We start from the raw sequence: 11,260 nt of genomic DNA, 5'->3' as shown, positions 1-11,260 counted from the left end.
CAGCTCCAAGCGGTACACTTCCTCCTAGATTAAATTTGCTGGCAATGGTTGCACGACGCTCCCTCTTGACTTGTGTTAGGTTACCTCACGTGAAATTCTTTTTCTTTCTTTCCTTCTTTCTTTCTTCTTATCTATTTATTCCTTTCGTATTTCTTCTTTTCTGTATTATTCAACCCCTTTTTCTTTCTTTCTTTCTTTCTCTCCTTCTTTCTTTGCCTCTTTATTTCTTTCTTCTATTATATCTTCCTCGCTTTCGTTCTTTTTTCACTTCTATATCTCTTTTCTCCATTTGTTAAATTCTTCCCTTCCTTCTTTATTTCTTTTTTCCTTCGCTCTCGTTCTTTCTTTTGTCCTACATCTGTATTTCCCTCTTTCTTCTTTTCTATATATTTTTATTTCCTTATTTTTTTCTTTCTTACGTTGTTTCTATCTTCATTTATTTTATTTTATTCTTTTTTTGTATGTGCATATTTGAAAAGGAGGAAGTGTGCATGCATACATGCTTGTCGCGCGCATTACTGCGAGCGTGCCGCAGAGAATCATAGTGCAACAATGTAAGAAATATCCCCATTGCTCATAGACCGAACATGAGTAAGTACGTCCCTGAAAAAGAGTTAGGCAACAAGCTGAGAGAATTATGGGCTATTCGGGCTATTATGGGCTATTAGGAACGCCTTAATGGACTGCTCAAGGATTGAGCTAAACCACCAGGATTTATTTGACGTGCCCTAAGCGCTCTACCACACGGTCGTCTTTTTGCACTCTGCCCGGATGTGAATGCAGCCGCCGAGGCCGAAGTCGACCTCACGACTTTGCTCGCTTGCTGGGACCAAGAACCAAACCCCATAGAGTATGCGCCAGTGCGGCGGGTTGTGCTGAGCTGTTTTTCCTTTCCGGCTTTAATATTAACTATGTACGTATTCAGTCTATAAAAGAGTCGGGAGGAAACACAAGCGGTGAACTCAATATACGACACGTAGTAGTTGCAATTGCACTTCTGCTAAATTTCTCTTTGCATCGTCCAAGACTAACATTTCACCTTATTCTGTTGTCACCTGATAACGTACCATTTCTCGCATATACAGTTCTCCTCGATATCATTTTGATTATCTCTAAGCTGCGGTAGCTTTTAGGAACCAAACATCCCTTCTTATGCATTCGTATGTAAAAAAGCATGCTGTCTGCACATACATATACGAGGTTCTTTTTCTCCATGTATTTCTAGGTGGCATAATCCAATATTTCTAAGCCTTTATACCGATAACAACATCTTCTAAAAAATGCACTAACTTCTCTTCCTATCATTAACGAAGACCAACCACTTCTCGGTTTCCTCACTACCACCACGCATGTGTCTCATATAATGTTAAAAGTCAATTGAGGTCAATTCAGTACTGGCATCAGTGGCGAAAAAAAAATTATTTACATGAGGTATTAAGATTGGAAACGGAAACGTAAACGGTTTTCACTATAGGTTGATTCCTAGGTAAACCAGCTTAAATAGTCAAAGAATTCAGCACTAATGCACCTGCAGCACTTCAATTCATGTACCTCTCAAAAAGGACGGTTCTTCAATCCCGTTTTGTGTCACTGAGGGCAGGTAGTGGCAGCTGATCCGGATCATGAGAGGGAAATAACTAGAAGGATAGGAATGGGGTGGAGCGCATATGGCAGGTTCTCTCAAATCATGAATGGCAGTATACCAATATCCCTCAAGAGAAAAGTGTACAACAGCTTTATCTTGGCGGTTCTCACCTACAGGGCAGAAACGTGGAGGCTAACGAAAAGGGTTCAGCTTAAGTTAAGGACAACACAGCGAGCTATGGAAAGAAAAATGATAGGTGTAACGCTAAGGGACAGGAAGAGGGCAGAGTGGGTGAGGGAACAAACACGGGTTAATGACATCCTAGTCGAAATCAAGAGAAAGAAATGGGCTTGGGCAGGGCATGTAATGCGAAGACAAGATAACCGCTGTTCCTTAAGGGTAACGGAGTGGATTCCAAGAGAAGGCAAGCGTAGCAGGGGCGGCAGAAAGTTAGGTGGGCGGATGAGATTAGGAAGTCTGCAGGCATAGGGTGGGCACAGCTGGCAAAGGACCGGGTTAGTTGGAGAGACATGGGAGAGGCCTTTGCCCTGCAGTAGGCGCAGTCAGGCTGACAATGATGATGATGCACCGATCTAAAACAAAAGTTACAGAATCATATCTTGCACGAAGAAAGCACGAATAGAGAACCGCCGAAGGATGCGATATTTACGTCATACGGCGCAAGGCAAGGACGACACGGTGAGATGAAAAAAAGGGTCATATAAGTCTGACCTCCCGAAGAAAAATATATGTTCTACACTTCTTCTATTTAGCGTTTTAGATATAATTTAGCGGAAGATGAAAATGGCGAAATAATTTTTGCGATACCACAACACTGACGCCTCGTTACATTTGTCATGGACCTTACTTCTTACTTTTATACGACCGCGGTACATTGATTTTTCGGCAAAAGCGAACCAACCGTATACGTTCTATGCGAGAACTCGACCCATTTTTCGAGCACCCTCGAGACTACTGTAAGACGGGGGATATGCTTCTTTCGTAAAGGTGCGCTTGTTTGTGACCGGAACAATAAATTCTTCTCAGACTGCTTTTTTTTTTATTCGGTTGTTAGCAAGTTTTACACACGAAGAACTCTAAAGGAAGAAAGATACCACTTTCCAACAAAAAAATCCCTGTCGAGAATTTGAGAGTACCATGTTTGGTTCGATTGCGAACGCTCTCCTTTGTCTGATCCCTCCCCTCTTTCCTTTCCTTCCTGCTTCCTTTTCCTTTGGGACGCGGACAACCTCTGGCGAGCCACAAGATGGGCGGCGTCGGCGCGGGCGATGACGTCCCAAGCATAGATACTCGTGGAGGCGGTTACAGGTAGTACGCTGTCGAATGGCAGCAAAGGATCGCAGCCAAACAAAAGATGAAAAGGGGAAAAACCTGCTGTGTAGTGAGGTGTGGAATTGTATGCGAATATCACGAATGGGAGGCTAAAAAATGGCAATGGCTTAACTTGGCTAACCCTGGAATTTAACGAAAAGCAAGGACGCTTGCTAAGCGTCTGAGGCTCGCCCATGACTCACGACAGCCGTTCTATATATACTCACGCGACCAGGTGGCTATGACGAGGGATCGCATGGTCTTACGACACCCCCATCGGATGTCATCACGGGGCTTCACATCATCCCATCGGATGTCCTTAAGGTCAAAGGTCGACCCAGAGGTCACCCAATGTCAGTGGTCAGAGGTCAAAAGTCAACTAAAGGTCATGGGTCCAGACGGGTCTGTGGACGACTGTGCTACCAGGAACAAATAAAATGCGAACAAGAGAACGGAAATACGAACAAAAAAACGCAATCATTTTGGTTCCTGGACAGGAAGTACTCGAGAGGTTGATTAACGCTTCTGAAGTACATTATTTGGTCCTTAGAAAAGAACATAATCGGGACTAGTAATTGGCTTCCCCTGGGTAGGATCTCATTTTTCTATTCGAGCTGCAATTGTGTTGTTCGTATTACATTAACTGCTTAAGTCCGGCAGTTCTTCCTTCACGCCATACAGTCATTTATCAGAAGAGAAAAAAAGTATCTAAATTATAAAAATATCTAATCAAGTGTTTCACACCTTTATTTATTTATTCAAGTACCCTAAATGCCCCAGCGGGCATTACATAGGGGGAACAACAGTAAAAACAAAGCAACACAAATTTGCAATAAGTACAAAATTCTTTGGCCGGGAACATCATGTTTAAAAGCATCAAACACTCAAAATATAAAGGCACATGGCAACAAACATTCAAGTTTTCTTAGAAAGCAGTGCTTCAACAGAAATGCAAACCCGTTCGACTACTGCCTGCGCAAGATGCTCGACTTCTTCCCGCGCTTAGCAGGGCTGCCTACTTGACTTTCAGGCTACAGACTGGTTAACATCCCTGCCTTCCCTCTTTATATCTCTCGCTCTCTCCAACCCTGCGCCCTCCTTTCACCGAATGGCCAGTTTTGTTACTGTTTTCGTTGTTGTTCTAACAATAAATGGCACATACCCACAATGTAGGATCGGCCAAGAATCGGGGGGCCACCACGTGGCAGATCGCAGCGCCGCTTCATCTTTTCTCGACCAGAACGGTTTTCATGAAGAGGACAACGTTAGGACACTGCCGCGAGCATAGTGCGCGCCTCGTTCACGCGTTCACAAGGCAGCCTTCCACGAGCTCCGTAGGCTTCCGCGGCCTTTTAACGTTCCTCACCGGTTCATCGGCGTCGGCTATTGTTCCCGTCCGCCCGCTCCTAGCCTCGCCTCTAGACTGTCATGTGGACGGAGGACACGGGAGACGATATTATCTCCATCTCCACGGACAACCTGCAGCAGCACCGACAGATGGTACCCGTGGCCGCCCAGCCGCAGTCGCTGACCCAGAGGTTCCTGAGCAGCAAGTTCTCCATCGTTCTCCTGGCCACTATAACGGTGCTGTTCGCCGGTGTGCTGCCGTTCGTGGCATTCCGCGCTGCCATCCTGAGCAGCTCGTACGCCATCTCCGCCGCCAATGCGGCATCTCGAAACGCCAGGGCCACCAGGTGCGTTTAACGCGTATTGGGTTCTGAAATTAGGAAACTGTCATCGCCTAAGGACCCAGATGAAGATATCCGTACGTACCGCATTGGTCAAAAATTGCCAGTCCAGGTGCTGCTTTTCGTCGGTATATCCTGGCATTTAAGATACCGATAAAGTTGTCAAGGTTATAATAGTTTAGAACGATGCCTCTTGTGCCCTCTACAGATATTTTGAGCTTCAGGGGTGTCGTACCTGCCTTACTGCGCTGCTCGAAAGCAGACCCTGTGGCCTGAAAACTTTTGACCGACCCCGTACATGTTGTCACGCACTCGCAACTCTTCCACGCGCCAGCCGGCAGCAGTAGGTGCCTGTACATGCACATTTCACCATGGCCACTTATATTTAATGAATTCGAATATAGGCATAGTCATTAAGTCAAGCAGCGCAGTGACTAAACCGGCAGAGAAGAAGAAAGATTAGACGGGTTCGCACTGCCGAGTGATTTTTATACTTCAAAAACAGTTTTCCTACATAAATGGATATCAGGTGGAGGACAACGCCTGGTCTTTTAATTCCTCATTATGTGTCCGGTCTCTCTGATATTTAATGCCTTGAACACGCATCATCTTCGCCCAGTTTCGCATAAATTCAGTACAAGTGCCTCGCTATGAAAAACAAACCGCTGTCGTCTGTACAGGCTATGCCGTAAGCAATGTAACAGTCAGAAGAATACTTCGCAGTCTTATCAGGATGAATAGTGCGCACAAGACACCATTGTCCATGAAAACTCAAAACCTCATATGGAAGCAAGATAAACTGTGATGGCAATTCATTGTCTAACGGGCATCTCATAGCGCCACGAACCTTACGTTTCATTTTAGCTTCACAGAGTGTTATGTTGTTTCAAATTCACGACTCATGCACTTGCTCTTTGAGAATACATACGGTACACGACACACTCGTAATTTTCTCGAATCGTTGCAATGATCTTGAAGGCCGCTGCAATGTACGGCGAAGCTTATAAGTTGCTGTCAACCATAAGCCGTATTCCGCTTATCGTGCGTAATTATTTTAGCGCCGTCCAGTTAGTGCCTCATTTGTTTAATGGGTACATGCTCGAAAACGACAACCCTTTGCTTTCGAATTCCTCACCGTTACGCATGTCATCGCCGGTAAAGGGACAACATGCAAAGTAGCGCTGATACTTCAGAAGAGTTAACTGATGGGCTAGTTGTTTTCAGTCATTATATTAATCTCATTTAGCGCTAAACCAGACAAAAGAAAGGAACAATTCCATCTTGTGTGCTCCTTTATTTTGTCTGGCGTGTGTTTTGCGCTAAACGAAATGAACATAATAGCGGTGATATCTGCGCTTTTTCGCCCTGCAGGACTGCCTCTTCATCTACGAACAAGATTGCACGCGAGGGCGCGAAAGCGTTCGACATTTCCGTGACACACAGTGGCGATCACCACCAAGCGTCACCTGAACACCACTCTACCCACCGAGCCAGCAGCAGCGGTAGGAGGCACGCACGCGAAGGCAAGGCGCTGCGCTCACTGCGCACGCGTCGACACCTTGCCGCCCTCGCACCGCTGGACGAACTGCTGCCTCAGGTCAGAGAGCTCGCCTACATCAGTAATGGGGCACTCATGCCGCAAGCGTGGTGTACAAGTTTCCACAGCCAGATCCCGCGATTTGTTAAAGTCGACTCTGCTGACAAGAGCACGTTACTACACTCCGCGAACAGTTTTTCTAGCAATGGAGCGGAATATAGGCAGCCGAAACGCGCGCTTTCTTTCGACACTGCGGAATACAGCCCCCTTTGCAGTTACTAGCTTTCTCTTAAAACATATTATATAATCAATGTTCGTTTTTTAAGGCATACCAACATTCAACGTAAGAAAGTCAAGAGGAAGCACTTCTCTTGATTGCAACGAATTTTCTAGGCGTGTCATGTTAGAGGAAGCTACACCAGAGAAAGGCCAAAGCTGCAACAGAGAAACCAATGCGCCAAGCGGCAAGGCGCACCGTCCTGCGGCCTAACTTATTGGCGGGTTGACAAGGTTAAGCACGCTCCGACCCTGTGCCCTTCCCTTCATTGCTTCAGTTTCGAAAATCAAGCCCCCATAAAAAAAGAGGGGGCGAAGGAAATGTGATGAGCCTCCCGCGCTCGGAAATGTTTGTGCACACAAAACATTATTCATGACTCAGAGGCTAAATAGAACAGAAAACAAAGAAGGCTCTACTTTGATTTAGGCCAAATAAACACCCGTTCGCTGTGCCATGCCAGCGCACGTTTTAAGAACCCCAGGAGGTCAAAATTAATTCTGAGTTCCCCCCTACGACGTCCCTCTGACCATTTGTCGCCTCGGGACGTTCCAGAACATAAATTACAATTTACAGAAAAGCAAAAATTCTCATAGAAGCGCCCTGCCGCATTCTGTTGTCTTCTGTTCAGTTCTCTCTTTCCCCGCCTTTATTTTTCTGAGCCCTTTAATCAGATTCGACCAACAGCAACAATGCTGGCGGCGCAAAAAAACAAGGGTTGCGCAAAATCCAGTTCGCAGCCCTACGTAGGGGCGTTCTTCAAATTTAATTGTTTTTCTTTAAAAGCAACCACGCTAAACCTAAGCATGTCCGCACTTTGTCACTGAATGTTCAATGTTTCTATTACCATATCTCGCAACTGCATGCAGGTAATGGAACACCCGAAGCCGTGCACCTCCGCCTCCTGCGAACGGGAGTCGCTCAACATCTCTAAGCAGCTGGATGAATTTGTGTCACCTTGCGACGACTTCTACACGCATGTCTGCGGTCGGTGGTCCAAACGAGTCGCCGTGCCCAACGGCTCAGCTACAGTCTCTGTGGACACCCTGACACAGGACCACCTCACCCACCTCGTGGACGGCGCCTTCCGGCGGTACTCCGAAGACCTGGAGCGAGTCGCCGACCTGTACAATGAGTGCCGAAGCCACAAGTCGGGAGACTTCGAGCGGCCGCTCTTCGATGAACTTGTGCGTGACTTCGGCAACGTGAGCTGGTACCTCAACATCCGAACCATGGCGAGCCGACTCCGCAAATCAGTGTGGCCCATGTTCGGAAACAACGGAGACACGAAACTATCGACGAGCATAGGCGTCTTCTACCGCACCGTCAACGAGCCGGCTCTTTTCTCCATCAAGCCGACCACGGACAGTGACTTCCCGAACGAGACCCTCGTTTCCATCGGCCTTCCGACTCTGGTCATGGGGTCTTTCAATCTGTCCCCTACGCGCGACAACTACAGCTACGTGTCCGAGGCGATGGACTTAATTCTCGGCCAGAGTAATCTGACCCACGGGATCAAGGTGAACGTGCTGAACGTCGAGATGACATTGGCCCGTGCCATGGCCACCGATGTCCACGAGCCGCCTCGTCTGGTTCAGGTCCAGGAGCTTCCGAGCGCGGGCAAGCTCAAGTGGGGAGCCCTGTTCCAGGCCATGATGGGAGAGAATGACACCGACTTCTCGTCGATGTACGTGTCAGTTGACTCCATGCGATACCTGTACGCCCTACAGGAGGCGCTGCAGGAGCTGCAGGACGTGGAGATAATGGCCTACTTGGGCTTCCGCACCAAGCTCGTCCTGGCTCCTCTGCTTCTGGACAACCAGTCGCTGTCCTTACTCGGATCACTCGCCGCGTCCCCGTAAGCATCGCTTCCCACTACGATTCAACGTCCTTCTTTCTAGCTGGAAATTCTGGTCGTAAATTTATTTGCCGCTGCAGTTGCCTGTCTATTGGGTAATATCAGTTGCATTGGATTTTATGGCGCATTGACAAAAAGAGTTATTACGCCCCCAAACACAGAATTAAAGATGGTGCCTTTTTTAAATAGTTTATGGTATCCGAAGTAAATGAGAATGTTGACGAAAACTAACGTAGCCGCAAAAAGAATAGCCTTATTTCTTGCAATAGTGCGCGATGTCGATGCAAATGCTCCACGTCTTTTTAGATAGTGTCACCAGGTAGCGCGGCGATTATGCCACTGCGCTATCTACACCCAATTAAACCGCGAAGATGACAAATCTTGCTCAGTGCAGATTAGCTTACAAAGCAAAAACGACGGCCAGCATTTGCGAGGCAAATAAAACGTCTACAGTAATTCGGCTCCAGCGCAGCCCGTCGCAAATTAGTAACTTTGTTCTCTTTACGCGCTACGGCACCGCTGATGCAGTCGCATGTGAACACACACCGTGGCTGTGTTTCCAGAAGGGACGACTGTCGTTAAAAATGCATAGCCGCCTCCGTTCGAGTTCGGGCTCGGGCCGGACCTCGACTTCGTGCTCGCAGCTTGTTCTACCATTTACTTGAAGGCAGATTCCCATTGTTTCCTCCAAGGTTTCCCGAGTGGCATCCGGTGTTGAGCAGGGAGCACTACTGCGTGCGTTTCTTCGACAAGTTCGAGCCGGTCCTGTCGCTGTACGCGGCTCGCGACGACGTGGGCCGCAGTCTGCGCCGCCTGCGGGCCGTGTCCCTGGTGGAGGCGGTGAAGAAGGCGGTGCTCGAGGAGATGGCCGCGCTGTTCCCCAAGCCGTTCCTTTACCACGTGGGCGGCATGCTGCGCGCGGCCAAGTGGACCACTCTCATGCCGGACTGGGCGCACTCTTCGCAGCGGCGCGCCAGATACATCGACTACTTCTACGCGAAGGTATATGCGCATCTACCTTACAGCCTTTGTCAAGGCGGCATTAACAAGGCCAACGATCAACTCCACAATCATCACTTTCCTTGTTTATATTTACTGCCCTGCTTTCCGGGCATCTTATGTGATGACCTGTGTAGTCCTTTTCGCAATGTTAATTTGTCGCCGTCAGCGTCGAACAGCCATTGCAACGTGTATCGTCCTGGCGAAACACCAAATGAAACCATAATATTCGCTTGAGTAATGCAGTCATCATTAAAACTAACCGCAGCATACATCCTGGATGTTTTCAGCGTCTAAATACCAATGAGCACATCCTACCCAGCGTGATCTGAAACAAAATTGTGTAAGCCGCATTTGCGTTTTCTTTATCCCCCATGAAGACAGTTTTTTTTTATTTTTCCTAAACTAATGCTTGTATAGCAGCGGTCAGTAAGTCATACTTAGCTGGCTTTTGTGTGCTGCCGACAACGGCAGTTTTGAATAACAGTGACTCGTAGTACACGTTGATCACCATATATATAGTTGCTGTGCCCTTAATTCATCAGGCAGCGTTGCCAGAATTCAACAGCATTGTGGTCAGCTAAGGATGATTGGCGCATAATCAGTGCATCCAGAACAAATTCTTCGACCTTGGTCATTCCAATAACTGTCAAATTCGAGGCTCGGAGCTAAGAACAAATCAATATTGCTCGTGAAAGTGCACTGAAGCCGCGCGCAAAGGTAATCAACGCGCTTCAGGCAAGTCGCGCAAGGTCTGGAGCTAAATTTGGCTAAAACCAAAATGCTAGGAAGCTTTTCGTTCTTGCCAGATTAGCGCTACTATTCCCTCTAGGCCTGGAGAAAATCAGTGTGCCTGTTTAGTTGTTCTTTTTTTTTATCACAGCAGAGCTACACAATGCTCATAGGCGTAAAATGAGGCATGGTTGGTCACCACCCACGTTTCTGAAATAGTGATTTTTGCGTTTACAAAATTGACGCCCGCAAGTGAGACATTGAATCTTATTCAGGAAAAAGCGAAAATTTCACATCACAACAAATATTGTTTGTTTTAATTTCAGCCTACCCTATTACCTTAAGCAATAAACTGTGCGACGTCAGTGCACGTAAAGGAACCCCAGGTGGTCGAAATTTCTGGAGCCCTTCACTACGGCGTCCCTCATAGCCTGAGTTGCTTTGGGACTTTAAACCGCCATAAACCAAACCTTAAGCAATAAAGCTGTACAGCGTAGTAATCCTCTGACGCGTCGCGCTCAAGGCGGGGCGAGTGCCGGTCCACCAGCAGCTCTCGCTGCTCATCAAGCTGAAGAACGCCAACCAGTACCAGCGCTACCTGACGAACGTCTTCTTCGACGCGCCTTGGACCGGAGGCCTGCTCAGGACGTCGGCGGCCGTCGGGGAGGACAGGGTCGACGTTCCGCCGGGCGCCTTCGACTTCTTCCGGGCCGACGCCGACGAGCCCTCCCTGGTTCCCCTTCAGGTTGCTCGGCTGGGACCGCGCGTCGCCAGCCGCGTCTACGAGTACGTGTTCGCCAAGGCCCTGGAGTTCCTCTACCACACGGGCCACCAGAAGTCGTGGGCACTGCTGGACGACGCCCGCTCCTGCGTGTGGAACCAGTTCAGCGACGCGTCGAACATGACGCTCCGCTCCGTGCGCCTGGGCTGGCCGTTGCTGGCGCACGTGCTGTCGGCCGCACCGTCCTTCAAGGCGTTCCTGGCCACCCTGGACGGAGAAATATACCTGATGGGCCTCGATGGGCTTTCGTCAGAGAGGCTCTACTTCGTCTACTACGCGCTCAACTACTGCGAGAGCAACGACGAGAACTTCCTCGCCAGGGTGATGGAGGGTGGCGACCGGCCGCCCGCCTGGCACATCGTGAACGGCGCTTTGCGCAACTTTCAGGGTTTCGCGGACGCGTTCAACTGCTCCGTAGGCTCGTTCATGAATCCCGAGGACAAGTGCGTGTGGGCATTCTGACGCGGGCCTTGC

The 11,260-nt window shown here is 48.4% G+C and overlaps 1 protein-coding gene across 1 annotated transcript; it reads left to right on the top strand.

Moving 5' to 3' along the window:
* The first annotated feature begins 4,345 nt into the window (after positions 1-4,345).
* LOC144096959 (neprilysin-2-like) lies at positions 4,346-11,260 on the top strand. The gene is made up of 5 exons (XM_077629766.1): positions 4,346-4,611; positions 5,977-6,202; positions 7,286-8,274; positions 8,967-9,276; positions 10,529-11,260. Exons 1-5 carry the CDS (start codon positions 4,346-4,348, stop codon positions 11,246-11,248), a joined length of 2,511 nt encoding a protein of 836 aa, XP_077485892.1. The 3' UTR covers positions 11,249-11,260.

The sequence above is a fragment of the Amblyomma americanum genome, chromosome 7 (assembly GCF_052857255.1).
Source record: "Amblyomma americanum isolate KBUSLIRL-KWMA chromosome 7, ASM5285725v1, whole genome shotgun sequence".
Classification (NCBI taxonomy): Eukaryota; Metazoa; Arthropoda; class Arachnida; order Ixodida; family Ixodidae; genus Amblyomma; species Amblyomma americanum.
Note: the sequence above shows the minus strand (reverse complement) of the source record. Positions and strands in the feature narration are given on the sequence as shown.